At 45.7% G+C, this 27,909-nt stretch overlaps 11 protein-coding genes across 14 annotated transcripts; 4 read left to right on the top strand and 7 right to left on the bottom strand.

Annotated features, from left to right (window-relative positions):
- Positions 1–799: 799 nt before the first annotated feature.
- BDCG_16240 (uncharacterized protein) lies at positions 800–1,299 on the bottom strand (the record flags this gene model as incomplete). The annotated part of the gene is made up of 1 exon (XM_045425491.1): positions 800–1,299. A coding segment is annotated over one exon (482 nt), but the record flags the coding sequence as incomplete, so codon positions are not given.
- Positions 1,300–3,347: 2,048 nt separating this feature from the next.
- BDCG_00946 lies at positions 3,348–5,647 on the bottom strand. 2 transcript variants are annotated; one of them, XM_045416461.1, is made up of 3 exons: positions 5,288–5,487; positions 5,168–5,232; positions 3,476–5,017 (listed from the first exon to the last, which is right to left on the bottom strand). In XM_045416461.1, exon 3 carries the CDS (start codon positions 4,933–4,935, stop codon positions 3,868–3,870), a length of 1,068 nt encoding a protein of 355 aa, XP_045279371.1. In that variant the 5' UTR covers positions 4,936–5,017; positions 5,168–5,232; positions 5,288–5,487; the 3' UTR covers positions 3,476–3,867. The 2 variants fall into 2 exon arrangements, with proteins under 2 accessions (XP_045279370.1, XP_045279371.1); XM_045416460.1 differs by lacking the exon at positions 5,168–5,232 and having other exon boundaries at positions 3,348–5,017; positions 5,288–5,647.
- On the top strand, positions 5,584–7,834 carry BDCG_00945 (uncharacterized protein). The gene is made up of 2 exons (XM_045416459.1): positions 5,584–5,991; positions 6,428–7,834. The coding sequence occupies exons 1-2, from the start codon at positions 5,617–5,619 to the stop codon at positions 6,689–6,691; spliced, it is 639 nt and encodes a 212-aa protein (XP_045272181.1). The 5' UTR covers positions 5,584–5,616; the 3' UTR covers positions 6,692–7,834.
- A 433-nt stretch (positions 7,835–8,267) lies between these two features.
- BDCG_00942 lies at positions 8,268–15,950 on the top strand. Of its 2 annotated transcripts, none has more exons than XM_045416456.1 (4): positions 8,268–12,733; positions 12,822–12,919; positions 12,976–13,743; positions 13,811–15,950. In XM_045416456.1, the coding sequence occupies exons 1-4, from the start codon at positions 12,311–12,313 to the stop codon at positions 14,964–14,966; spliced, it is 2,445 nt and encodes an 814-aa protein (XP_045279368.1). In that variant the 5' UTR covers positions 8,268–12,310; the 3' UTR covers positions 14,967–15,950. The 2 variants fall into 2 exon arrangements, with proteins under 2 accessions (XP_045279368.1, XP_045279369.1); XM_045416457.1 differs by having other exon boundaries at positions 8,268–12,745; positions 13,811–15,906.
- BDCG_00943 (uncharacterized protein) lies at positions 10,016–10,336 on the bottom strand (the record flags this gene model as incomplete). The annotated part of the gene is made up of 1 exon (XM_045416458.1): positions 10,016–10,336. The coding sequence occupies one exon, from the start codon at positions 10,334–10,336 to the stop codon at positions 10,016–10,018; it is 321 nt and encodes a 106-aa protein (XP_045272180.1).
- On the bottom strand, positions 15,539–17,092 carry BDCG_00941 (prefoldin subunit 4). Its single transcript, XM_045416455.1, has 4 exons — positions 16,964–17,092; positions 16,717–16,851; positions 16,321–16,388; positions 15,539–16,215 (listed from the first exon to the last, which is right to left on the bottom strand). The coding sequence occupies exons 1-4, from the start codon at positions 16,982–16,984 to the stop codon at positions 16,023–16,025; spliced, it is 417 nt and encodes a 138-aa protein (XP_045272179.1). The 5' UTR covers positions 16,985–17,092; the 3' UTR covers positions 15,539–16,022.
- A 118-nt stretch (positions 17,093–17,210) lies between these two features.
- BDCG_00940 (Atg27p) lies at positions 17,211–20,090 on the top strand. The gene is made up of 4 exons (XM_045416454.1): positions 17,211–17,381; positions 17,456–18,135; positions 18,223–18,715; positions 18,847–20,090. The coding sequence occupies exons 2-4, from the start codon at positions 17,892–17,894 to the stop codon at positions 19,040–19,042; spliced, it is 933 nt and encodes a 310-aa protein (XP_045272178.1). The 5' UTR covers positions 17,211–17,381; positions 17,456–17,891; the 3' UTR covers positions 19,043–20,090.
- Positions 20,091–20,727: 637 nt separating this feature from the next.
- BDCG_00939 (uncharacterized protein) lies at positions 20,728–22,476 on the bottom strand (the record flags this gene model as incomplete). The annotated part of the gene is made up of 4 exons (XM_045416453.1): positions 20,728–20,871; positions 21,018–21,758; positions 22,164–22,346; positions 22,414–22,476. 4 exons carry the CDS (start codon positions 22,474–22,476, stop codon positions 20,728–20,730), a joined length of 1,131 nt encoding a protein of 376 aa, XP_045272177.1.
- Positions 22,477–22,506: 30 nt separating this feature from the next.
- Positions 22,507–22,875, bottom strand: BDCG_16239 (uncharacterized protein; the record flags this gene model as incomplete). Its single annotated transcript, XM_045425490.1, has 1 exon — positions 22,507–22,875. The coding sequence occupies one exon, from the start codon at positions 22,873–22,875 to the stop codon at positions 22,507–22,509; it is 369 nt and encodes a 122-aa protein (XP_045279367.1).
- An 807-nt stretch (positions 22,876–23,682) lies between these two features.
- Positions 23,683–24,611, bottom strand: BDCG_00938 (uncharacterized protein). Its single transcript, XM_045416452.1, has 2 exons — positions 24,056–24,611; positions 23,683–24,005 (listed from the first exon to the last, which is right to left on the bottom strand). Exons 1-2 carry the CDS (start codon positions 24,403–24,405, stop codon positions 23,912–23,914), a joined length of 444 nt encoding a protein of 147 aa, XP_045272176.1. The 5' UTR covers positions 24,406–24,611; the 3' UTR covers positions 23,683–23,911.
- A 962-nt stretch (positions 24,612–25,573) lies between these two features.
- On the top strand, positions 25,574–26,759 carry BDCG_16238. Of its 2 annotated transcripts, XM_045425489.1 has the most exons (3): positions 25,613–25,957; positions 26,011–26,180; positions 26,305–26,628. In XM_045425489.1, exons 1-3 carry the CDS (start codon positions 25,752–25,754, stop codon positions 26,307–26,309), a joined length of 381 nt encoding a protein of 126 aa, XP_045279365.1. In that variant the 5' UTR covers positions 25,613–25,751; the 3' UTR covers positions 26,310–26,628. The 2 variants fall into 2 exon arrangements, with proteins under 2 accessions (XP_045279366.1, XP_045279365.1); XM_045425488.1 differs by having other exon boundaries at positions 25,574–25,957; positions 26,011–26,759.
- Positions 26,760–27,909: the final 1,150 nt, after the last annotated feature.

Genomic DNA, 27,909 nt, shown 5'->3' with positions numbered 1-27,909 from the left:
AAAAGGGAAAATAATTTGACTGAGCAGAGGAACAAAAAATGAGCGGCAGTGCTGCGCTTGGACTAGCAGGAATCCAAGCGAAGAGCCTCAGCGTGTCTGTATTTATTTTTGAAAATTACCTGGGAAGGAGTTAAATATACCAACAGTGGATCATTATTATTACATATGTAAAGCCAGGGAACATCAGCACGGGAAGAGTTCGCTTGTCAGCTTCGGGCATGTATGTATGTATGTATGTATGTATGTATGTATGTATCCTCGACAAATGGCATTGGGACTACAAGTGCCGTCCCTGCAAACTCGGAGAGAAACTAACATGTCCGAGACGCGATGATTTTCACCTTTGCAAATGGGCCAGAATGACTGGTATTTAATTTTATCCGTTGTGTTCTTTCCTCTGTCTCTCTTTGTGCAGTTTGCTGACAATCTCAAGTCATCACTTTTTTCCCCCGCGACTAGAAACGTCTACAAATCAATTTCTCTATCAGAAGCAGAGAGTGTGAGGACCGGGGCTTTCTTGCTCTCGCCTGTGACACAATACCCAAATTCTACGTTGCCATTCCTGTTAGGGTGGCTAGCTAGGGAATTATTCCCGCTGGGCTGGCGGGAGTGAGCCACCTCGTCTTCTTTAAATCCGGGAGTTGACACTGTCACAAAAATAGAACAGGAGGCGATTTTTACAAACTACTACTCCGTTCCTGGCGATGTGGATGCGCAATCTCACCACCAACGATACCATGTCGAGGATGCTTCCATTATTGTACGGAGTACTCCGTACAGATTACGGATAAATTTATTATTACTTACGAAAATATGACTACCTGGTTACCAGTGCATCCATCCCATGCCGCCCATAACGTTCAGGAGTGCCATTATTCGTATTGTTACCGTACCTCGTACGGCAATGAGTGGAGTGGAGAGTGGTTATTCTGCTTGTGTTTAAGTAATCCGTAACTATCCGTAATGAAAAATATACAGGACTGCGTTGCCAAGACGTCAGATATTTCGGATGCTTATTTATCTGAGGCTGAAGGGGATGATTTTGATCTCTCTCTCTCTCGCGCCGAAACTTAGAACAACAACAGATGAAAAGAAAACGCCAACCTAACAACCTGAGAGTGAAAAGATATCTCAATGATAATTTGTTGGCCTGCCGCGTTTGCTCAGGTCTGCCGGCTGGACTTTTGTTTGATCCTTTCTCCTGGGTCTTTGGCGCGAGTGAAGGAAGAAACCAAAATCCCACCAGCTCCTGGATCAGCAAGCGCCCAAGGACTAACCGAAGACCCAAATCCGTATTCGTGACCTCCACTGGGGAGGAGGCTTCATTAAATGCCCCCACCTTTTCTCACAGAAACCCTTGACAGACAGTGACAACCCACACGGGCGGCTTTACGCTCTTTTTACCAGTCACCGTTCTCATTCGTCCGTAGGTTCGTTCTGAGGGCTGAACCTGATGCAGCTTCCTGCAGCCAACAGCCTGCCCTTGCTACCAAACCGATCAATGAGCTTCTGAGGATGCCATCGAGCTGTTGGGAAAATGAGTCCAGGAAATCCCCCATCCACCTTTGTCTGGGGTCCTCATCACTTGTCACTTCTTGTATCTCGTCGATTCTCTAGAGCCATGCTCTTTATTACATTGCCTTCCTGAATTCAGCCTTCCTCGACATCAAATATCAGTTTTTTTTTAAAAAAAATTCCACTCCGACAGGCGTCGTTTCCTATGACAACATGTTGAGTTTGGTTTTGCGGGATATATGTAGAGCTGAAACTTTAAAAGGTCCTCCTTCAAACCAAACCAAGAAAAAGCTTTACCAAAAAGATTTGCCCAAACTGGGGACCTATTGGAGGCTAGAAGATGTACATATTTCGAATCGCCTTGACGACCACCTTTTGTCCTCATGGACTCCCGGATCCAATCTACGTGCATAACGGCCTTTGTGCGGTGCCTTCCGCTTCCGGACGCTTCCCTTCTCGAACCTTCTCAACCTTCCCAGCCAGTGCCAAAGGTTCGGTTCGGGGGCTAGCTTATCAAAGCCAGAGAGCGTCTCGATTGCCCTACGCAATATACCTACGCTACGTACATCCGGCTAAGACGTGTGAGAATTGAGCTGGCATGATTCCCAGGTTTTGGATATTTTCTCGGTCTATCACTGTTGGATACTCTAAACGACATTCGTACATACATTAAATTACCGAGGCATCGTTTACTCTCGCAAAAATAATATCTCTGCCTCTACTCCGAAATGCCGACGTTATATCCAATTACTGGTGTTGTTTTATGGGCTGCACAATTGATTGTCCAGCATGGCTTCTATCGCCTTCAATGGAAGATTGGAACCCTTCGCCATTTGGACATTCGGATGATGACGTATATGGAATCAGATGTCAACACACAAAGAGAACATGTTTCTTTCTGGTTTTATTCATTGCAAAACCCTTGCTGGTTCCTACTTGTCCAAAGAGGCTCGTGATCATTACCTTTCTCTTCCGCCATTTCAGCACTTGAGACCGCTGGTAAAGGCTTATCCCCATCCATGCCCACATCAATCTTTTGTAGGGCCTTTATAGTCTCTTCAAAGTCGGACGTATCATCCCCGCTAAACCGTCAATTTTTCATATCCGTACATGATACTGTACATGTACATTACATTACATGGCCTACATTTTGCCTAGCCTGCTTCAGTTTATGCATGATCGTTTTCTTCCTTTATTCTCTTCCGCCTTGTTTTTGTTTGCTGAAACGGGCCTAGATGCACTTCTCTGCCGATTTTAATCTGCTTGCAAGGAACGATTCACGCTTGTAAGTTCTACTTTAATATTTACCTTGACATTACACACGCTTTAATAATAAAGGGAATCGATCGGGCGGGGGTGGCTTGGAGGGTGGATTCATCTAGGGGTGGATATCCTGGTGTCTCGGGGCATTCGGCTACACTGACCTATTCATCATCCTGATGAAAAGAGCAGAACATATAACAAGAACCATCTACACCACAATGGGTGTCAGCGCCTCTCAAACGTCGGTCCAGAAATGCCTGATGCGTGAAATTGCATTGTCGACACTAGCTTACGGGATGTGTTTGAATAAGACGCGTAATAATGGACCATGCGACTTTGCCTAAAGAAAGCAAAATATATATGCTCACGTTTCGAAGCATATCCATCATGTCATTTGTTCTACATAGATAACAGAGTGTCCAAATTCAAATTCAAATTCTTTCCGTTCCAACTTTTGGGTTCCTTAGTGCATCTGGGTTGTAGTTGTGACGATACTTGATTGTGGCATTATCCTTCATCTACTAAGATCATACGGAATGCTAGGGCAATTGACTAGTTACCACAACGGGGAGGACATATCATTGGGGACACTTTTGGGAACAACGGTGACGTAAGAAGGTATCTTGAAAAACAGAGCTGCAAGCAGGCAACTAGCTATTTATGTACAGAGGATCCTTTCAAAAGTTATGATTAGTCCTAAGAATTTAAGATGTAACTCTGTTACTGGCATAAATTTCCTCTCTTAACCAGAGTTTTAATGGGGGTTAATGTTAATGCCTGTTGTGCCTGAATAAACCAGCTACAAGGCATAATAATGTAAGTGATATGGATACAGATGTGGTAGTGGACAATTAACATATATATATATATATATATATATACATACAGACTACGACGTGCAAACCAATACGTATCTGAATTGGCTGGCCATACTCTCTGGTTCCATCGCAAGCGTGCGCTTTGCTAAGTAGAAATCCCCCAGCCCTGTACAAAGATCAAATGGGTTCGCACATCCGCTGTTCCTTCACTGTCATCCATGCCCGTCTCTATCCATTTGATATGCCAGCCGGCCCAACGCGCACCTCTTCCTCATGACTCTGCAACCCTCTTCACAACCCAGTGCGCAGGCCTGTACAGATTTTGCAACATGCTGTCCGGGTCCTGAATGTAGCCACACAAGGTCTCCGCGGCTTCCCTCTTGACAAATTCGAATCCGAATTGCTGGATAAGCGCAATGACATCCTCCTCCGTTAATTCTACACGTCCAGGTTCCCCGATGCCTTCATGGCGTTTATCCGAGGCTGTAGCTTCTTTCGACGGAGAGTCTTCTTGAGAGGAGTCATTTTTAAAAGGCCTATCCTCCCAGTGCCAGAGGAGTGGGCCAATATTTATCCAATACCCACCTGGTTGCAGGCAATTGCGGATTGTCTCGATATACCGTATTAGATTTGGGGCTGTGTCGATGAAGAAAACCGTCGCAACGGCGTGAAAAACAGCCTTCTGCGAGGGACTGCTATACTGGACTACAAAATCTGCCGCAGACATACTCATGGACCCCATGCCTCTCCCATTATCCGGCTCATTCAATTGAGCAGCGATGACCGAAGCCGGATGGACATCGGGAATCATGACCTTTTTCAGCTGCTGTTTTCGAGACTTCAGGTTCGAGAACTGCAAGGCAAATGGGTAGAGCGGATATTCATTGGTTCGCTCTGTATGGTTCAATGCCCAGTTACTTGCCAGGAGCTGGTGATAGGAAATTTCGTTCCCCTCTGCGTAATAACCGGCAGCGCAAAGGTCGAAAATAAGTCGGCCAAGCCCAGCACCGGGAACGAGGACTTTAATACGCGGTTGGGAACCAAACAATTCTTCAAGATCTGTCATGACTGGCTTGTAGCAAGCTTCCCGTTCCGGGGCCCCTTCTGCGCTCCAGTCCCGGTAAAGCTGCCTGACGGTTGAATGGGCCTTGCCGATGTCAGAGCCCGTGGCGTTATCATGCCAGTTCCTGTGGCCATCATTTGCGTCCGGGTTGGCGGGTAGGCCAAAGGCTTTCAGACCGAAAGATAGAATTGCAGAAGCGATCTCAGCGTTGGCATCGATTGCATCATCAACTTGATTGAAATTGTCCAAAATAGAGAACGGAGGTTTAGCTAGCATTTGCCAATGGGCTGACGGTAGGGCATAGAATGATTGACGTCTTCGGTGCGTGGTGTGCAAGTGTGCGCTTCTTCGGTACTGCCTGGGGTGGTTGTCAGCTGAGATGCTGATTAAATATGCATAGTTTGATATAAATAGTTTCTGCATTTCACGGCAAGTAATATGGCCCTCCAGTTTGTACCAAATTCTATATGCACAGCAGTTGTGAAGAAAGAAGGTTTGAATCACTAACTTTTGTCTCACTGGATGAACCGAACTGCCCCATCAAGTGCATGTAGACTGAGCCGAATAGACGGGCTTTACATAAGATATATCAGAACTCAACCAAAGAGCTGTCATTAAATAAGCTTACCTGAAAGAATCGAGTGCAGCGAAGAGGACGCGCCGTTCCTCTGGGTCGGCAAGAGGATCAAAATCCCCCTCCCACTCCTCTGGATTTTCCCCCATCGCCACACCTTGATTCATGTCTATATTTTGAAGAGGGGTAAGGTAGTTTTGGAACAATTGTTCGCATACCTTACCTTTGGCCATTATATGAATTATCGATGGTGTTTTTATCTGTCACAAATGGTCTTTCCTTTAAAGTTTCGCTCGCTTCCAAGATTTTATATTTTGGGTTTAGCGCCAAGCTTAAATCAACCTCCCACCATCGTCGCGACATCACCAAAGGGGCGGATATTCATGGATTGCGGCGTCAATACTACTTCTGAAAGAGTCATAAACATAGACTACCCACGTAGACTGGTTGTTGATCATTATATAATTACCAAACGACTTAAACCGAAGGACTTCAGCACCCTTACACTCAAATACCTGAAAACTATATCATCGTCTTCCGAAGCTATGAATTCCAGTCCAGTCCCGGGTTCCGAAGTCAGCCCAGCTATAGCTCCCATAGAGTTATCATTTTTGGCTCCGAAATCTCTGTATACGACTGTACACATTCATTTGACCTTCTTCGCAACGTCGACGTTGCTATTCCTCACAACGTCGAGCATGGGAGAGTCTGGCCCGACGTCAAAACCGATGGGAAGTTTCGTTTACGCGATGCCTGATGTATGTTTGAACTGGAAATAATCGCACTTTTTCTCTTGTTCGTGTGCTTCTTTTCAGCGATGCAAATGCTCTTTTTCCTTCCTTTTGACTTTTTTCCTTCCCTCCCCGGCGGCGTCGTTATGTCTCGACGTCCAGCATGAGCGGTGTTTTTTCAAAACAAGCATATCAACTTTGTTGAGGTTATGCGGAATTTGCGTTTCGTGGTCCTCTTAGGGATATTTCGTTTCACGGCGCTATTTCTCGTCCATTTCCTTCATGATTTCCAGACGAGTCGTTTCTAATTTATCCCATCCGGAATACCCAAAATTCTCCATGCATAAAAACCGGAAATTGTCACTTTTTCAACGCCGGGCTTAGCCTGAACAGTGGCTTATCCATGTCCGGAGATCCTGAGGCGTATAATCATAGTGCATGATGCTGACTTAGTGGTTTGTAGCGCACCAAGCCGAAAAACACAATCAGCACAGCACTTTACACCTCGCCATCTACCGTCGACTACGCCACACGGACGGCACGGATACTATCGCGCAGGATGGACATGCCTGTTTATGTCGGATGTAGCGTCGACTTTTCGGATTCTACTGTCGAAGAAGAAATGGAGGGTCTGAAGAAGATTTCGGAGACAGTAATGGAGAAATGGCAAGAGCGAAAAGGGCAGCAGCAGCTTGAAGAAGCGATGCATAGCACCGTAGTCGCATGATATTTTACCTTTCAAACCGCGTTTACCGATGGTTTGAGAGGCACGAGGTCCTGGCAACGCTTGTTGTGAGAAGTCGTTACATTCTGTCAACCAACGCGGGGCACTGTGGTATGAAAATATCTTGAAATGCATTGGACGACAGTGTTACGTTTCTGCTTGATAGGAAGAAGGTTGGTGGGCCTTACGAACACAATATATCTTGGGAAAAGAGTTTGGCTGTACTCACCTTTCGAAGGTTCGAAGACCATTCGGAGAAAGGAAGCAACAAGCACTCGTCCCCAAGAACCCTTATTCTGCGGTTTCTCACAGTGTACAACAATATCATTGGAGGCCGTACGACAAGCACATCATCTTAGACACATAGCTGAAAGGAATACCATGGCGGAGATAATTACAGCATTGTCCGTGCAGCTATTCACATTTGGTTCCTCCTCGTCATTTGTTGGTTGCTGAATGTTTCGGTTCTGCATTGCCATGTTTAGAATTACCCGGTCCAGATATCGACGTGGGTAATGCGCAAAATAATCCCTCCAGGACACCCTGTGTTTTCAGAAAGAGGCCCGAACATTAGAGCCTTTTTGAATGTTTTTCGTGGTCGAACATGCCACATGTGTGAAGAATAATGGTTTACGAATGATATAAGTTTTAAAGCAAAATGCGGTTACAGTTCCTGCTGCCATTCCCGTAACCATTCTTCTTACCCATACCCAAGTGATCTGCCATCCAATCCTCACTGTCAAACTGTGTTTGGCTGGCTAAGGAATGCTACATTTTGTCGAGCGTTTCTAAATCCAAATCTAGTTATTATTGCTGGCCCCGGGTCTTGAGAATCTGAAAAGTAGAGCAAGTTGACATCTAGACATATGAGCGTTGAATTTTATTTCATTCTATTTGTCAAACATTAATCTTTTTGGCTGATGTGACAACTGTAGGATAGTGCTTGATTGTCTGCCTAACCTCGTTTTTTCGATGCGAAATAGACTCGGGTGTTCAAGGGAAAGATCACCGAGTCATGAGATATGTTGATATTAGGGAACATTGCGCGATTGTTTTGCATCACGTATCTTCGTCTCTCTGGACTGAATTACTATTAACATCCGGAACGAAGTTTGATAAGCTCCACGGAAGCCTCCAATTGCATTAGCGGCGTGACGTGAGGCTCGCGCTCAAAAATGCGCTGGAAAGGCAACAAAAGGCCAACACATGTCATTCGGCTCAAATCCAGGGACCCTGGCCAGGCAAATTATTCCAGTCAGTCTGACTTTCTGGCGTAACGACGACCAGGGTATTCCGTCTGATCCATCTGGTTGGTAAAGGCTTCCGTTTCCTTTCTTGCGGTGCGTGTGGAGTTAGGAATTCATATCGTCTGGTCTGATCCAATAACAATAGATAGAGCCTTGCCAAGATCATTCTGCGAGTTTGCTCCCCAAAGTGCCAGGATGTACTGTACCAGGATTCGACAGGGAAAACACGAGGGAATAAAAGGGATTGTGCGTATTATTCTTGATTTCCAGGGCTACTTTTAAATTTGTTGACGGCTCGATCACATAGATGTCTTTTGTTATGGTGAAAATTTCCGAAGTTTTGCCTGTGTTAACGCCAAGCTGAGTTGGGAAAAAACTCCAAACACATGGCGGGGCGTTATACTTGCTGCACAACAGTCTCATCACTGTCATCAGCGGATCCCAACTTCTTTATCCATCGCGGGGAGCTATCCGTTTTTCTTCTCGTTTGCTCTTGGGGGTGGTGCAAGTCCGCTAAGAGGCCGAGCCGAGCTACTGCGATCATTGGTCAGGGGAAAAGGTTACCCGCGCACGGACCGTCAATCTATGGGCCTAGGCAAGTCAGGTTTTGTGAGGCGAGATTAATAATTTGCGTGGAGCATGATGCTTCCCGTCCGTCGTGTGAACAAACGAGGACCACGCAGCAAGAACAAGGACTTGGACGGCCAAATCGCGGGGAATGGGATTTGGGTCTTAGTAATTTTATGACAGCCCGTGTACATCCCGGGCCCAATCCTATGCAGCAACCTTGGAAGCTGGGGACCAGATGCAATCAAAATGTTTCTTCCTACGAATTCGCGATTGACCTTTTCTCCTTGTCTCTGCCCCGCGTCTTGGATGACTTGCATTCCTGCTCGTTTCGCTTGTCTGTTTCCGAACATATGTCCCCAAGCGGCAGATCCCTCCTCGAATTCTGCCCCAGAGCAGCTAAGTTAGCGTGAGGGTCGCGTGGATCCAACATGATTCCAAAATAACATAATCTCGGCAGACACCCCGAAACCACGAATCGTTGCATGGGCCGGGTTAGTTCGGGTGTTCACAGGACTCAGCGCTTTTATTTCTGAAAAATTAACAGCTGAAAAAAAGAGTTTTTGTGGGTTCGGGTTGAGAGAAGCGTCTTTTTTCATGCACAACTGTATGTTCTAAATTCTAAGGAACCTAACACAATAAAACCTGCGAAAACTCACGCCGAATTTCGTCCCCATCGGAAATTTTACCCCACAGGCAGAGAGCGAAACGAAGAACAGTCGAACCGTGACGACGAGCAGCTTTTCAGCCTGTGCGCATTACATATGATGGGTTCCTGGCCATATTTTCGGCTGGACGAGCCGTGGTGGCGAACATAATTCTCGTTCGTTTGATCATTTATGCCATTGCGGTATCTTCCAGGAATCAAGGCCAGATATGGAATGAACATGGTATGTGCGGTGCCTCCTGCACTTTTCGACAGGTAGCTAGCTGCCGTCTACCGATCCAAGGAAGTATCGTCTCTCATTTTGAGGGTGTCCATATCTTTTCTTCCTGATCTACTCCGTACAGAATAGACAAATTAATAGATGACAACCAAGAAGATAATGGATGGACGAGAAATTCACGTAAAAGGAGCTCTGGATCCCAAAGCTCAACCCACGCGCAGGTTCATTTTGGAAAATACTTTCCCTTCTTAAAATTTCGGTAATTTTCCCAACATTGTCATTTTTTTGGTCTCTTTCCTGAAAGAGCATATCAAAGAATGACAAACAGTCCCGCTGGTTCCTGTTGTTGGTTCAGCCTAAACTTTCCACGGCTTGAACCGAGGAGTGTATTTGCTTTTTCCAGTACCGGCTTTAGCGTCCCCTAGTGTCTGGCGACAGGAGGATTTCACACCTTGCCTTGCTAACAATGCAAAGCAGAGGTGCCAATCTTCATGGAAATTTGTCCATTCCCCATAGGCAAAAATGAAAGGTTGCAAACGGAAATTTTGGTAAGGTTATGATGGACTGTCCGTCCCTTTTCTGTCGGAATGAAGGGAATGACTGCGGGGCTACCGCCAATGGCCAGCTCAAACCACGATCCTTGCAAGCAAAGTCCGCGACTGCTGTACTTGAGGCTTGATGCTGGAGACACGGCCCTTTGCTCGTTGATGAAAGAATGAAATTTTGCGTTCGTAGTATAGACTTCTTCGCTTCGGCAATATGTAGCCCAGCATCGACCGTGCGGCGAGAAAAACGGCATACATACAGTGAGTGCCACTCTGACCGGACTGGCCTTCCAACCTTGGCCCTTGAGTCGAGTACAAGCTTGAATCCCTGGCTGTGTCTGGGGTGCCCATTCCATTGTGCGCCGGTGCGGTCTCATTCGTCCGGAGTTCATCTGGCGACATGAGAGAAAGCGGCATTTCCGGCGGCCTGTTTCGCAGTTTGAGTTTGCGGGCGGCGGCTGACTGCTTGGGACGGTTGTGCAGGCCGCCCCTGCCTCTCCAAAAGGGCCCAAGCGCCCTAACTACCACCTGGAAATCATCATGTTCGCCTTACTCGATATCATTAATACCTACCACGGATTATTTATTGTTATAGGATAATTTGTACACTACGGAGTACTCTCGCTTGTTGACTCTTAAGTGCTGCGCGCAATCAACCCAGCTATGATCTCAGTCTTCATCATCGGTTTCACCATCCTGTAACAGTTCCTCGGTTGGCTGCACCCTGTTTCGTCTGTTCTCCTTTTCAGGTTGTGGCTTCATCCACGTTCTCCGACTGGAATCGCATAACTCGGAACTTTACTTTTTTTAATCTTATCCATTAATTACAGAGAATTGTTGGCAGAGGGGACTCGGAAAACAGGGAATGCTCCCCACGATGGCTCGAACCCAATTATGATCCGACTCTGGCGTTGCGGCGTGCCTTCACTAACGAGTGGATCCTCGCTCTAGACTACATGGTAATGTTCGGAGGGCCACCCGAATCACTACTGAATCAGACAAGTCACTCTGCATAACTTTTCGATCCACACGAGCAAGAATATTGTGGCTGTCATGAAACACGCGGAGCATTCGCCAGCTCCCCCTTGGCTTGTCGATCTCCTCCAGTGACAGCCATTTTATATGCATGCCACTTACTCGGTGGTTGGGCGCCGATGGAAAGTTTCGGAATCACCTTCCATGGAGTTACCAATTTAACCCCTTGATTTTCGCCCTCATTTGTTGCCATCTCTAGCAAAAGCTGCTAGAGATACGGAGGACCCTGTCTAGAGCTTGGCACATGCGTGGTTTCTATTAAAGATGTCCTCGTAAAGCAGACGAAATGGGACTGATTATCCCGATAACATCCTTTTTTTTGTGTGCTTGCAGAAGAACAGAAGTGTAAGCAATAATACGAGCGACCCTTATATCCTTGTCATTTATCCAGGGTCCATGCCGTCTGATTGCATCTGCTTAGAGACTATCCCATAATATTGATTGCCAGAAATTTTACGTCGCGCAGAGCATAATTAGCGAGCCTGACCGAAATCGTCGTCAAGCAAGGAGTCCGTCCCGTCTAGTTTTCTTCCCGTTTTCGTATTTTTTATTTTTTATTTTTTCTTTCAAACCTAGCAAAAACCGCGTTGTCTCTCAGTTCACGGAAACAGCAGATTATTTTCCAGGGTTGCCTGAGATTCTTCCGGCTGCTCGCACGTTTCAGCCAATGGCAGATCATCATCGTGGACCACAGGAATGGAGAGACGAGGCCCGACTTTCATGAGCTTAAACCAGTGAGGCACTGCCGCACTGAAGGTTTGCTGCTCCAAGTGGGTCCGGCTAAAATCAAGGTGACCCAGTCTACCATCCTCCAGGCCTTACTAGTACTGTGTACAAGTTTACGAGAAGCCCTGGGGGGAAGGCCCAAGACATATCTCGTCGCCCATACCTCGGCTTTCCTCTGGCGATCAACCCGTAGCGTGGCCTCTTTCTCCAGCGTCTGGGAGCAGTGGGAGGTCAATCGGCTGGTGTCCGCTTAAAAATGCAGCCAAGGCTCAGCGCAAAATCAGTCCTCAGGTTGTAAACTTTCCAGCAAACGATTGCAGCGGTCCCGCAAAGTTAGCTGGGTTCCAAAGCTCAACCCTAATAAGTTCTTTAGCTTTTAAGACGCTGGCTTAGCTAGCCAGTACCATATTTCATCCTTTGTGGTATTCGGTCGTTGAAGTTAATGCGCTTTTGCAAAATTGACAGTTTTCATCCATGATCTATTGATATGTCGCCTGTGCGAAAAGCCTGGGCTCCTTCGATCTATCTAGGAATCACCCATTCGGAACCGAATCCCTTGCGGCATCTATAACCAAGAAGATTCGAGTTCGAAGACGAGAGGGACAGCGAGGAAATATGCAAAATCCATATCACCAACTGCCTGCGATCCAAGCTCCGCAGAGTAGTGGTCCGTATGTCTCCCCACCGGTTGCTTCATCAACATCATCAGCAATCTCCGGTCCTCGGGCGCGATCAAATCTCAGTTCAGCGCCTTCGAGCAGAGCGTCAAACGGGTTGAAGATATCTCATCTAGTATATAGCTCCCGGCAACATGATCTGCGACATTCACCTCCAGGTGTAGCCCATCTGCATTCGCAGGGGTCTTTGTCAGTCTCCTCAACAGAAACGTCAGGGGTTCTCCCAGAAGCTCACCATCAAAATGAGATGGCACCGGCGCGGCTTCGTATGGTTTCTTCGAACCAGCAACCTCACAAAAGAGCATATAGACAGAGACGAAAGGACCCAAGTTGTGATGCGTGTCGGGAACGCAAAGTAAAGGTATAAGGTTCGGTTAGTTGTAGAGCGAAGGCAGACACGGCTGATACAGCCATGAGTAATGCTGATCAGACGCGTTCATTCTGTGTAGTGCGATGCCTCAGATTCCTCCAGTTGTACAGAATGTTCCAATCGAAATGTGCGATGCCTATTTACGAAGGAAACGAACAGACGAATGTCGTCAATCAAGTAAGTCGTCACCTACACGACTTTCGCCGTGCCTTGCATAACTCATCCATCCGTAGGCAGGTTCAGGATCTAGAGCGACAGTTAGCACAAGCAAAACAACAACTTCGCCAGCTTCGTTCAGGTATTCCCAAAATTGACAGTTTGATGGATCCCGATTTTGAGTTGCATGACGATACTCCAAGAATCCCGGAGGTCGGGCAACGCCCAAATCGCCTCAATTTCACCAATATAAACCTGCCGCCATCCCACGTTTGTTCGAAAATGAGAACTTACGGCCAGGGACTCATCAACTTCCCACCAAATCCTTCATTAACACATCTTCCGTTGTTGCTGACTGGGGATGTGCCCCCACTGCCTCCAGCAAGTGTCATGGATGCGCTCCTGGGGCAATACTTCTCCCACATACACTCTGTGTTTCCCATTGTACACTGGCCGACGCTGTTGAATGACTACGATCAGGTCTCCCGCGTCAGGTCTCTTCATGGAGTTACTAGGGGATGGGCTGCAGCACTGTTTGCAATTCTTGCATGCGGATCTTTGCATTCTCTTGACCAGGATTTGGTGTCAAAGGGCAAAGACTTCCTCCAAACCAGCGTCGGTCTGATTGATGTTTGGCAAGACACATTTTCTCTTAACCAAGTCCGGACTGCGATGCTGATTAGCATCTTCTTGTATGAGACAAATTTGAAATCTGCCAGCTGGGTTTGGCTAGGTTCTGCTGTGAGAATTGCTCAGGACCTAGGTTTGCACATCGAGTCTGCCTACTCTCCTATGGAAACTGTGTTGAGAAGAAGGGTTTGGTGGGCGTTGTATGCATGGGAAAGGTCGGTCCGAAACCAGTTGTGTAACACGCTAGAACGTCAACTAATAATTTAACTGTACGTGTGGTAGGCTTGTGGTTCTTGAAACAGGGAGACCTTTAATGATACACGACGAAGATTGCGATGTCGAGCTCCTCTCTTCCGTTGACGATCGCCTGACTGACGGGGACTCGTTATCGCGAGGGGAGAAGCTCGCACCTGTTCTAGCGATAACTCACGTCATGCGTGCTGTATCTCAATTAACCAAGAGCCTAAAGACTTTGGTGATCTCTACTGATACATTAGAGGCATTCGAACGACATTTCAGGTTGTGTTTGGCAACGTTCCCGCTGGATTATCGAATGGAGGCGAACCACTATCTACATCCTCGCGCACTCTCCCCCATCATGTTTATGCAAAATACCCGACTTGTTCTCCATCGCCACAACATTTCTCCACGTAGCTCAACAGAGGTGAGGCACGTCGCTCTTGGACGCTGTTTAGCCATTAGCCGTGATACTGCCTGCTTGCTCTCCCGATGCATGCTTTCTCCAAACACGCCAAAAGTTGGACCTATTGCCCAGCAAGGAGGCCATTGGAGGCATGTGATGGCAACTGCGGCAACCACAATTTTATGCTGCCACATATGGCGCTGTACCCTGATTCTCCTTTTACAGAGTGACTATGCTGGTGCACTTGTTTGCGTCCAAGCAAGTGCTGCAATAGGAGATGCACGACTAGTCAATGCCGCTTGTGGCCGCTACGTTGCATTCTTTCTCAAGTGTATGCTGGAAAAGGCGCGGAGACACGGCCCTGAAAACCTAGACCGCGACGAGGAAATGATGGCTTATGTTTCAGGTGATCTTCAAGGCCGGGCTAGTGGCAGCTGGATATGGCAAACCAACGAGAATGAATCTGCGTCGACGGTAACTCAACCACAATCCGTAACTTCATCGAAACTCTCACCCCTCGGGGAGCAATTCGTCGATGGCGCTCCGAATGGAGCTGCTGTAGATGCCTCAGAGAGGGAATGGGAGGGATGGGGATGGGTGGAACAAACAGTCCAGCTCCTTCTAACAGAACAGCAACAACAGCAAAACCTCATGGTTGGGACTAAGGAGAATGGAACTCGGTTTTCAGGTCTCCCTAGGTCCAGTTTGCCCTATAATCGCCCTCCCGAGAACATCAGTCCATCTCGCAATGGTTCGACCAGTCACTCGCGAATGACAATTGCCAACATAATCTGATTCAATTCCAACTGAATCTTCGCCACCTTCATGATACATCATTTATGATATAGCTGTGTTCAAGGGGCATTATATACAAATTTGGATCACAGCTCTGATGGCATTTTCGAGCACACTCGCCAACCCGGGATAATTGTAAAAGCCACAAAAGCAGTGCGTTTTGCGCCTCGTTTCGTGTGCAAATACATGGGCTCGGGTATGTTAGCTGGGCATTAATCCGTTCCAGGCGCCTCGTCACTTCGTGGCGTTTATCTTCGATACCTCGCGTTGAATAAATTACGCAGGTGCCCAGTTCCCCTAGGGCCATTCGAGAGCCCCAGTTTACGCATCCGTCTTTTCATCACAGCTTCGTTTTTCAAATGAAAACTATGGTCAAAAACCGCTCCAAGCCAATAGGCCTATGTATACCGGATAACGCATACGGTCTTTATTCAATGATGAATGCAAGGACCATCTTCCCCGCCCTCCCTTCCTTCCTTCTGCGACACCCACCGCAACTTGAACCTTGTCCATCTACTCCAGTCCAGCCTGTTTCAAATATCAAGCCTGAGTAATGACATGTACTGTACATAAAATACCCTTTCTTTTTCTCCTTAACGCTTTTAACTGTTCATGTTATCTTACGGCCTTTAACCAAAATACCCACTTCTTGTTTTCCTATATTTTTTACATGTGAGATACCTTAGCGATTCGCCATGTCTGTTTTGTTTGTGGAGATGAGGCCCGGCTGCGGCAACTGTAGTAGGCAAATGAATATTTAATACAGCTCCTGCGATATAGCCACATATCTATATATGTTCAATCCATTTCATTCCTCGCCCAATGGTGTCCTTCCACAAATGAATTGAAGTTATTATATCTGGTACTTATATAGAAGAAACGGTAAAAGAGGAAACACAAAGCGATGAAAAAAGCAGATTCGCCGCGAAGACAGCCGCAGTTATAATAATCTTTTGATAAAAGTAACAATGTTCAGAAAAGTCCCGTGAAATTTAACTTTTTAAATTCTACTAATTCTACCAGAACCTTTCGTCATTTTTACTCCCTCGACGCAAGTTAAGTCTCGAGATTAATACTCCTGCCAAACCTCGCATAGAGCGCAACTTTCAGCTGTTGTAGCTCATCCCTCACATCACTTAGGTTCTCTTCGAGCTTGCTGACCTCCTCATCGATTCGCTCTGTAGAAGCTGTGAGTAGTGATTGTGCTTCCGAGAGCGGGAGAGATATGAACGAGTCGCCAATTTTATACCTTTGTTTTTGATGGTTTTGACTCGGTTAGCTTGTTTAAGTGAGGGAGTGATAAGAATGGGGAAACTAAAGCAGTCGACTAATTGGGAAAGGAGTTATAACATACGGTATCTTTTCGTCTTCATCTGCAAGTTCGAGTTCCATGGACACTTCCTCAAGATCTTCTTTGTCTTTCTATTGCGGCGGGAACAACCATGGTTTGATAAGCATGATTAGCCATATAGTTGAACAAACTGCTAGGATTTACCCCTAAATGAAAACATATCTGTAGCCTTGAAACACCTCGAAAGTGAACTGGGCATATATATGCTTATGCGGCCTGGCTTGGAGGTATGCAGGAAGTTTCTGAGGGAGGTATCACAGGGGTACCACGATCAAATCAGGTAGAGTGTATCCTGCTATGCCTTAAATTCTCAGAATTAAAGGAGGTATAACCTCCCTTAAGGGCAAAAAATATGACAATAAACAAAATAGAAATAAAACAATAAAAGTCCAGACGTACATGCTTAGCTTTCAACTGCTCTTCGAGCATTGTTTCCCGCTGGTGTAGTCTGCTGAAGCGATTGATTTTTTCCTGGTCTTCACGCCGGACCTCAGTTTCATCGCCACCAGCTGTCGCCTCGTCCTCCTTCGAAAGCTATGGAATTCGTAAGCATATGAAACATAACAACTCCAATTAAATCATTTATGAGTTCGTTTGAGCGGGTGAGAGGGGAAGGGGACAGAACGACGGAAAAGGGATTTCTCACCATACGTCGTTGTAGCATCATGTTTTATGAAATGCGCGGGATATTAAGCTCAAGTTCCGTAGACGTAGAGGCCACAGATGGTATTAAGGGTTGAGGGTTGATTTTATATATATCTTCCTGCAGTCCAACTGTTATTTATGTATGCGTTTAAGCTACGAGCGAACATCCGCCGCATGGCCCGTGCACAAACTTAGCCGAAAGCAAGGTTGGAAAGTAACTACTGCTGTACATACATGTTACTTGTACATGTATGTTCAAGTGTTCAACATTTCTTGCATCAGTTAATGCCCTCCAGATCTCAACGTATATATATATATATATATATATTTCTTTTATTATATGAGTATGTTGCGCTCAACTTCATGGCGTAATCTTTTTATTTGTTCCCGCTCGTGACGATTTTGCCCTACGAACCAAGGTAGGCCTTTTGATTCAGAGATATGCCAAGTTCTTCTCCCCCAGATAACTAACGCTAATCCGGCGCCTGTCCAGCTTTAAACAAGCCTCCTTGTCAATCGGCATAATCATCTTCATCATCGTCATCATCTCAATAAGACACTCCTCCTTTTGCTCTTTGCTGGCTTTCTCTAGCGTCACGTGCCAGTTCAGCCAGTGACATCACTAGTCCTTTTTTGTTTAGAGTGTGCTTGTGTAAGCGTCGGGCAGCTCCAACCCCAGACCAATCCGACGAACGAAGACAACGACGAACGGCGACGACGACAACGACTGCGAGCCTCTAGCCGTGAGAGCATTCACTACAAAGACTTATTGAACCTTTACACATCTCACTATCTTTTTGAACAAGCGGGCTGTCGTTCTCTTACCGGTATACCTAGTGGTCATCCTCCCCTTGGCTGCCTGAACCAGGCACGAAACGCCCTCTCATCACTCTTTCGTCGCACCTCCACACATACACACTTACATCACCATGAAGATAAATAAAGAAGCTCCTTATCTTCCACTTCTACTACTATTTCCGACCCTCTCATACGGAGTAACGTTAGACTGTGACCGTATCGTTGTTGACAGCAAATTATGGAACCTACGTTCTTTGGCCGGTCCGCACTCGGTCTACAACGTGGTTGAACACCCTCCAACCACTATCAATACTACATATACCGTAAACTTATGCCAACCGCTGAAAGAAACAGAGTGCCCGTCAGGGACAATGAGTTAGTTGTACCATTGCTTTTGCCGACGTTCACCAGCTGGCTGTTCTTCATGTGATTTTTACTGACCTGGCTCCTGCTTTTCCTCAGTCTGCGGAGTGCAACGATCGTCGAATGACAACAAAGTGTTAGGTGCTATTCCAATCGCGGGTATTTACGTCCAGAATTCTGGCAGAAACCTCGATCCTAAGGTTACGCGGCTTAAGTCCAGCGATTCCCAACATGAAGGGCTCCGGGTCGAGCTCCACGGCGGGAAATATCCCTTTAACGGCAAGGATTATAAACAACAAGCCGTTATAGAAATGACGTGTGATCTCGAGCGCACCGGCTTAGAAGGCGATTGGTCTGGCAAGAGAACTAAAAGGGCTGACGAAGATGGATCCGACGGAGATAAAAAAGACGATAAAGCAGGCGACACCAAAAAGGGTGACGAGAAAAGTCTTCAGTTTAAGAGCTACGGACTGGTTGATAATGTGTTCGTCTTGAGATTGGATTGGTTGACGAAGTATGCCTGTGAAGACTTCGAGGACGGTGGAAACGAGAAGAATAATCACTGGGGACTTTTCACCTGGTTGATTGTGATGTGAGTACTCGCAGTGTCTAACTTCGAGCTATCCCTTGCCCACTTCATTACCACCTACAGAATACTTGCTTCCCCACCCTCGCCATAAACTACATATATATCGCGATGGGACTAACAGTGGGTTTTTGCAGTGTCTTCCTCTGCACCGCTGCGTATCTTATCTTCGGCTCCTGGTTGAACTACAACCGATACGGCGCGCGTGGCTGGGATCTCCTTCCACATGGCGACACCATTCGTGATATCCCTTATATTTTGAAGGATTGGGGCCGGAAAGTGGTTACCACCGTACAAGGCCCTGGACCGCGGGGCGGCTACAGTGCCGTCTAATTACCTGAATGAGCAATGGAGTTTTTGCTTTTGGCTTCGTCTTTTGTTATTTTCTTTCTTTATTTTCATTTTTGTTTTCATTTGGCGGATTGTTTGAACGCCATTTTGAGTTACTGGGTTGTGGATGATGGATGATCCATTTCCCTCATCGTTCCCTGCATTCTTACTCCTCTTTTTTTTTTTAATCTCCTACGCATGCCGTTCGTATCTGTTGTAGGTTATTGTTGAACTCTTTGACTATATTCTCTGTTCTGACTACGTGGAAACATGAACTACCACTGCACTGTCTTATGAATTCCTTGCTTGACTGTTGCTTACTGCGTACTCCTTTTATTTTTTTGTTTTTAAACGGCTTGCCCTTTGTGAGTGTTTGGCAAGGTTTATTCACAACGACATGGAAGCACCCCGGTCTGGAATCGATTCCCCATGATCAACCTACCTATACCTGAGTATGTCTCTAGGGCTCATACCTGGCATATCCGGGACTCTTTGATCACTGTTCTTCGAACGTCTTTCTACATTACCCAGCCTCCCTCTCACCACCGCCCTGACCACCACTGACCACACACCATATTTTATCCCTTAACTCCGCAGTGCTCTTTTTTCCGTGCCTCCTCTCCGCTAAACGCATTCACACATCTTAGGAACTAGAAAGGTTTCAGTTGCCGCATTGGCGGTTTTTTGGTTCTCTTTTGTTCATATCTATCTTTTCATTTATGTCCTTGGCCCCTTTGGCCAGCTGCGGTCCTTGGCAGTCTAGTTGTCTCGTGTTGTCGGGCGAGTGACGGTTTATCCGGAGTTCGGGATTTCTATAGTTACCTTATATATATATAAAAAGACTTGTTTTCATAGCCTGAGACACGTATATGTGAATGGGAGATTCTCAATTGTTATATTTTTTTTTCTTCCTCCTTGATCCTATACCCTGTACATAGCTCCGCGCGCAAAGTAATCTATATACTGCAATCCCCATAGCTTCTGCAGCTAGAAGGGGTTCAATTGAAATATCGTGAAACATAACTAACTGTACCTACGCACTATGATTTACACACTAGCTACTCTACGCATACTAAGCAATCAACAATAGACGCGACATGCTCCAGAGCATGATATAAAGGCATTGGCGTCGTTTAAAAATCGGGCAAGTAAAAGTTAAGGAGAAATCATCACTACTTGTACGAAAGGGAGGGACGAGAGCGGAATGGCGAAAATGTAGGGTTGCCACGGCCCAGCCAGCTTTTTAATCGTCGCTTCGACGGATTGGCGAGCGTGGCAGATACAGAAGGGGGAAATTGGAAAAGAAGAACAAGGACAAGGAAATGAAGGTAAGGGTGGAACCGCGGAGAGGGATAAAAACGAGGCCAGAGAAGAGCACGCGCAAGACTTGTCCGCAGATAGCCTCCCATGTGTCTTGAGTTCAGCAATCGTAGTTATAGGAAGGGATCACACATGCACGTCTCGAGTGTCCGTTTGCGTAACTGGAGAGCTAGTTTGACACCCAGGGCTTGAGAAGAAAGGGAAAGAAAGAAAAGGAAAAGAAAAAGAAAAGAAAAGAAAAGATGAATATTTGAAGGATAAAATAAAATGGGAAGGGAGTTAACCAGGGGAGGTGCGTTGAGGTAAAAAGCAAGAAGGAGATAAAATCCATGTTTCCCAGCGAAATACTGCCAAATGGATATTCTCTTTCAAGCCTTCATGGCGAATTTCTTCATATAGCGATAGTCAGCCATGTTGCGATCGACGGCGGAGCGGATGATTTTTGCTCCCTTCTCGCCGTACTTCTCACGCCACTCTTTGTCGAATTCGGCTTCGGTTTTGCGTGCTTTCTGCTTTAGTCGATAAAATAGAGTTGTCAGTCAGAAGAACCAATGGTATATACCCTGCTTGGTTTATATATATATGATGTTTTGCGAGGCGGGGTTTAAATAATGAGAATAATAACAAGAAGAAGAAGAATAATAATAACAAAACCTACATGGCTTCTAGCTTTTAGTTCAGTTGAGCGGATGGCATCTTCGTGGAACCCTCTCCATTTCTCGAATGCCTCATTGGCAATTCGATGATCCTCCTCGGTATTCCAGGTCAGCATTTTGGGAGTGTAATCTATTCCGACGCTCTTGCAGTAGCGCTTGATTATGCCAGTAGGATCATTCAGCAGATCGTCCGCATCAATAACACAAATCTCAGTTCTTTTATTATTTTCTGGTGCGGTGCTTCCATTGACGTCGTTACCGTTTGTGTAGGCTCCATTTGATGCGCCATTTGCAACCCCGTTTCCATTGGCATCATGCGGACCGACAAGCTGTATTTTGCGCAGGTAGTCGAAAACACGGCGGACCTCGTCGTAGCCCGCCTCAGATTCGTAAAAGTCGTAAAAGCCCGTGATGTCGTCCAACGGTGGGATCGTACATCGATAATAGGATGGGATGCTGTAATGGGGGTCACGGATCAAGAAAGTGAAATGGAACTTGGCAAGCAGTGCAGCCGGAACAACGGTCGGATTGTCGACCTCCGCAGGCGTATCATACGGATAAGGGGTGTTCTTATTGGCATTGGAACTTGGTTCCACGGCCAACACACCCACGGGGTCGACAGCATTTCCATCCTCCGTGCCCACACCGCGTTTAATTCTCAGTAAGGAGGGAGCGATGCTGGCGGGCTTTCCGCTTGGGGGAACGAGGTAGTGAATGATGTCCTTGATAAAAAGGCGTTTTCCCTATAGTGCGGTAAGTATATAGTAATGGTTGAGTGCGCTGAGTGCGGGATGCACGCCATCTAGGTTCAACTGTGTTTGAGCGCATTATAGTAGGGCATGTGTCAAAGCTCTTGCGCTAAATACACGAAGGATCAAGGAGGACTTTTGGGAAATCAAACAGTTTCGGGGGAGGAAAAACGGCTTCTCGATATCGATGACATGGATGACCAAACATCGCAAGGGAGGATGGCGAGGAAGATAGTGACCCGTGGTATCGATAATAGGCTTCGACCGTGGGTTTATCCCCAGGTAAACAAGAAGCACCGAATCGCACCGAAAACAGTGAAATGATATATTTGTGTAATGTAAAGAGGAGCAAGAAAAGGTAAGAACCAATTTTCTCAGGGACCAGAAAAAGGGTCAAACCTCAGATGCTTCGCTCTCAAGCCTGTCAAATATTGACTGATATGTCGAACCGGCAAAGCCGCTTTCAATTCTAGCCTTCTCATCATCCTCGTATCTGCTGCTCAGCCTTTCCGGGCCAAAGTAGAACGCATCCCCGAAGGGTTCATGGACACATTGGAGAGTATCACGACATTGCATGAAGACCTAGAGATTCAGGTTAGTTGCGAATTAGAACGTCCATGATGAAACTGGGGAGTAGTTCAAAAAATACTCTTTCGAAAGCTGTGGAGCATGCGCGAGGATGAGTCGCTACGAAGATTGGACGGTTCGACATGTTTGAATGGCTGTAGTAGTATAGAAGTAGTTAAAAATTTAGAGGTGATAGGAGAACCTTGGTCTGTCTTAGGGGATAGTGTAGAGACGAAATCGTGTAGTCGAGATCTTCTGCTGCGTACGATAGTGCTTGTCTATTGGCAACTAAACTTATGTAGTAGTTTCTCGTGGAGGATAAAAGAAGAATAGCAAATTTCACGGGGAATCGCGGGTATATATGAAGTTGGTTTGAGCTTGATGAGATTAAGGTAGCGAGATGAGATGGCAGGATCGATGACGACAATGGAGCCGAATTGGACCGACTTATGTAGTTAACGTTACGGATTTTATCCACTGTGAGGGACTGAGAGGCAAAGGCGTAAAAAAAAAAACGGATGCGAGCTGCAAATCGCAGATTCATTTTATCATTCCCTGTTTGCAAGGAGAAGCAGGAATTTTTTGCATCCTCACCATGAACGTCGCGCGACCCAGCAAATGCCAATCATTCGGCTTCACAAACCCCTCACCAATGCAAATCAAATGCCCCTCGTCCGTCCGTCCTGCACTCTGACCAACTGACCAGGGCGCCTGGATCCCGCCCTGGATTCCACCACCCACCCACGGTCGCGGAAGGGAGAGTTCATCTATAGAGCCTATGAGCGTCGCTGAAGAACTGGGCCTGCGTGAGGATTTTCAAGCCCAGAGCCACAGAAGCGTTGCCGAGCATTTCGCTGCCCTGACATCACATCTGCGAGCCACGATCCTTTGCGATTGGATATAAGGGCCCTATCCATCCTTGACACAACCGTATCACCATGGGCATTTTGAGGTTTTAAATCATGGAAAGGAAACCTAAACCTATCAAGAGATGTCCTGGCATATAAAACTCGGCTGTTCTGTCCTTTTGACGCGACAGCACTCTCGGACAGACGTTGGACTACACAGCTCTATTCCACTGCGCGGCATCTATGCTCCACAGTGAAACTGTGCGCAAGTGTTTGGTGTGTGAGATATCTGTTCCTCAAAGTTTCCCTCCAGCAAACATTTGAGACTGGGTGCTCCATATCCATGGCATGTTTCTATTTTTGAAAACGAAAGGGAACATCTTCTCATCATTTTTATTTATAATCAAATATAACAACAACCATGTAAGAAAAATAGATTAATTATATTAAGAATTATTTACAAATCAGCTTTCACACATACAAGCAGAATAATAATAATAAAATTTTAAAACAGAGAGTAAAATTTTTTTTATTAAAAGATTTATCAATCTACATAATAACTAAGTTAACGAAACCAATCGCCTCACGAGAGAAAACCATTTTGCATCTTTTCAATACATTTGTACTACCAGCCAGCAAACCTAAGTACAACCCCTTTCCCCCCGATAGAAAAAACAGGCATGACGGCTACAAATTCGCCCTGGAGCCCTCATGGGTCCGGGATGAGCGTCATTATTTTGCCCACGGATAGAAAGTGTCCGTGAAAAGTCGCATCTGTCGCACAAAGTTCTGCTCTTCGGCTGGATTCGAAATGCGATTGACTTTACTGTTCAGAGATTTAGTTGAATTTCTCAAATTAGGGCGTGATATCCATACAATGTACCATTCTTAGCTCGGTGAACACGGTGAACTTCGTGCTCTACTCTCTCAAAGTCTGGATCACTGAGCATATCTTTTTCAATATCCAGAACTATATGAAATGACCTCTGCTTCATCTCTGGGGGTTGGAAAGGTTCGATATGCGAGTGATGGATTCTTTGCGTGAGTTCATCGACAGGGCGTCCAGCAGATGCTAGATATGCCATGATAGCATGGTCAAACTCTGTTGGGTTACGACCATCGAATTCGTTCACACGAAGTCGTAAAATGACGCGCTTGGGATGTTTGGGAAAGCTTTCGAAAGTTGGCACAGCATCTACTGCTGATTCTCCAGATGTCTCCGGCATAGTAGCTGCTCGATTGGCTACGGTGTAAGGTATGGATGGAGAACGGATAAATTCATTCAGCCTTTTCAGTGGTGAAAGCTAGTACGGGAGTCTATATTGACAAATGTGTCAAATGGCTCTTTTCAGTGTAAAGGCTTAATTCCACACAAGCATCAAATGCTCGCTTACGCTCGCTTTGCTGCTTGCGCAGATCTACCCCTACCCCCCCTCTTACCACCCCTTCCACCCCTTCCACTCCCTACCTCCTCTACCACCACCACCGCCTCTACCGCCCCGCAGCTGCCCCTACCACTTCCACCCCCTACCACTTCCACTCCCCTACCTCTACCCCCCCCTTACCACCCCTACCCCCTCTACCACCACCACCGCCTCTACCGCCCGGCAACCCTCCCTATCACTTCCACTCTCTTCTACCTCTACCCACCCTTACCACCTCTTCCACTCCTTCCACTCTCTACCCCCTCTACCACCACCATCACCTCTACTCCTTCTACTACTCTCTTCCACTCTGTATCACCTCTATCACCATTATCAGATTAATCAGAGCTGTACAGACTGCAGAGTCAGCTATTCAAAAGAATCTCATTCTGTTGGGGGTCCCGGGTTGATCGGCCCTTCTACCAGCAGTGCGCTGGTGGTGACTGAGCTCTTTTGCCCCAGTAGCCTACACATTCATGAATTCAAAGAGATGCACATGACATCACATGAGATTTTATTACAGAGTATTTAGCAGTATATACTATAAACACAGAGATCAAAATGTGGTAGAGATAGTAAGAGAGGAGTAGAGATAGTGAAAGTGATAGAAGAGACTGTAGAGTAGTAGAGATAATGATGATAATAGAGAGGTTAGAGGGTGGAAAAGGTGATAGAGAGGGGTGATAGAGATGATAAGAGAGAAGTAGAATGGTAAGATGAGAGTAGAGATAGAGAGTGAAAGTGATAGAGAGTGCTGTGGGGTGGTAGAGGCAGTGATGGTGGTAGAGAGAGTAGAGGTGGTAGGGGTGGTAGGGTAGGGGTGGTAAGATAGTGAGTGGTAAGATGAGGTGGAAGTGATAGGGGGGGGGGGCTGCGGGGCGTTAGAGGCGGTGGTGGTGGTAGAGGTGGTAGTTACCAAGTAAAGATATACGGAGTATTGTAGATATAAATAGAATTAATCCCTGAAGAAGAAAAGAGAAGAGAAATATTCTCTCAGACTTCTTCAGTGCTGATTTATAGATACTTAGATATAAACCTTAATATAGGCCTGCCTCAGTTAATACCTGGCACTACAAAAGTGATCCTTTATCTAGCCTCGAATATGTGTGATCAACGGTGTCACCATTACCAGGCTTGCGACCACCTCTATGCCTATGATTACCAGCGATGCAACGCAGCATTCGCCCGTCCAAACCAGACGCTATGTGTTCCCCCGAGCGGATATCTTAGAGATCTTCCAAGAGTTCTTGATATTCAAGACCAGGACCTTCCTGGGTTATGTCCTGTTTGTGCAGGCGTTTCTCCTCCAAGTTCTCAGCACTCTCAGTACTGAATCAGTCGTACTGTCCAATGCGTCAGTATTTCACAATCAGCTCCTTTCCAGCATTATTCTGATCAAAGAACTAGGAGACTGTTGACCGCTGTTCCTGTCGCAGAGTCTGGAAATATGAGGAGAATGAATATGGTCTCTAGTGTACTATGTTTCCCTGGTTGCTTTGGATTAAACCTTCTGGGGATATACAGTTTAAAAAGCGGTTCCCACCAATGGTATATAGTTAGAGAGGCCTTATTATCCTGTACGTCCAGAGAATATAAAGAAACATGTGGGAGACTTGTGGCTCGGCTGTACACCATTTTCCTCCATGCCCAGCACGAGGATAAGGTTGTTTCTGTGGAGGGAGTTTACTGATGATGGATTAGTTTGAGAGGTGAAAGGGGGGATACTACATCACGGTTTGGTGTAATGCTTCCTTTCAAGAACGAACGATGATAATTTTCCCCTTGACCAATTTACCTTGACATAGTGTTTGAAAGTTGAGTTCAGCTGAAAATTGGATTGATTTCCAATACAGGCAACGGTTGGTTTACCAAACCTGCCAGAGTTCGTTGTATTTAGTGCAAGCTCCCAGGTGATGAAGTCTCCATGGGAGGTCATATATGATGTATATATTCCCATTGGGTACCTTATTCCAGCTCTCTAGCAGCTAGCCGTGACACCTCTACTACACCCGTCTATTTCCCTCAGCAAGCGTTTCAACTATCTGCACTATTGCCGCAGGCGGAATCATGTGCATGTTCATCTTCATTCACTCTCTTTATTTTCTTGCTCCACTGCAGAGCTCCATTTCAGTCTTTGTAGATTGAATAAAACTCCCATTATCAAATATTAAAATACAGTCAAAATGAAAAGTAAGCTCTGTAAAATATAGAAAGATGTTATTTTCTTTTATATTTCAGATGAAAATTGAATATGACTACTTCAGATTTTATTTAAGCAGAATTAATCATGATTTTGAATTAACTCTCAATTAAAGCAAATGTTGGAGTGGCAATAAAATACTCAATGCGTGTTTTTAGTTAAGATCCGAAAGATCCGAAAGATCAGAAAAAAAAGGAATGAGTGTAGAATGAAAGAAGAGCAATGAGAACATCAACACACAGTAAGGGGAAAAAGAATTTAGAAATAAGAAAGAGATGAACTTGACAGGCGAGATAAAAATCAATGTATGTACCCAGATGTACAGATAGGAAAAAAGGCTATTCGGAAAATTCAGAACTCGAATGATCGATTGAAACAATGGATGTAGACCCCAATATCCAGCACTTGGTATGAGGAATTTCAAACTACCCGACACGATACCTCACCACTCTATTAATATCAATTGTTATAAAATGGGCAATATGGGCATTTGTAGATAAGATAAGATAGAAAAGCGGCAAGATGGGGGGGGGAATGGGAAGTAAGAAAGAAGAAAGAATTGAAGTAAATTTTAGTTGCCTCTTTTTTTTATTTTTTTTATTTTTTTTATTTTTTTTTATTTTTTTTTAATTTTTTTTTGCGTTGTGCAGGAGAAAACGAAAGGATGTGCATCATCATCAATCAGTGGGCAGTGGAATCAAGAATCAATAAGCCAGTTAGTCAATTAATCGATCAATCAATCAGTCGTGCGTATGTTAGCCAATGAATGAATTAATCCTTCGGTGCTGTGAGCCATTTGAGCAGAAAGGATCGGGATAGGGACATGGCTTTGCCAGCCTGAGAAATATATATAGATATATTCCGGCGATGAAAATTGGCCTGTGTGGCAGTTGACTTCCCATTACCCACCTAGTTTTGATGCAAATCAAGCACCGAAAACACAGGAGGTTTAGGAGGGCATTGGGGCGTGTTTTAGTGCTTTAGGTTTTGGGTTTGTTTTTGTGCTTTTAGGACTCTATTATAAGTTCCATCAAATGATTAATTATCTCATGGTGATATGTGCAGGGGGCGAAATAGAAAGAAAAGAAAATAGATGATAGTTTCTT

This window comes from Blastomyces dermatitidis (assembly GCF_000003525.1).
Source record: "Blastomyces dermatitidis ER-3 genomic scaffold supercont1.1, whole genome shotgun sequence".
Classification (NCBI taxonomy): domain Eukaryota; kingdom Fungi; phylum Ascomycota; class Eurotiomycetes; order Onygenales; family Ajellomycetaceae; genus Blastomyces; species Blastomyces dermatitidis.
The sequence above is the reverse complement of the archived record's forward strand: the minus strand, read 5'-3'. Positions and strand labels throughout refer to the sequence as shown.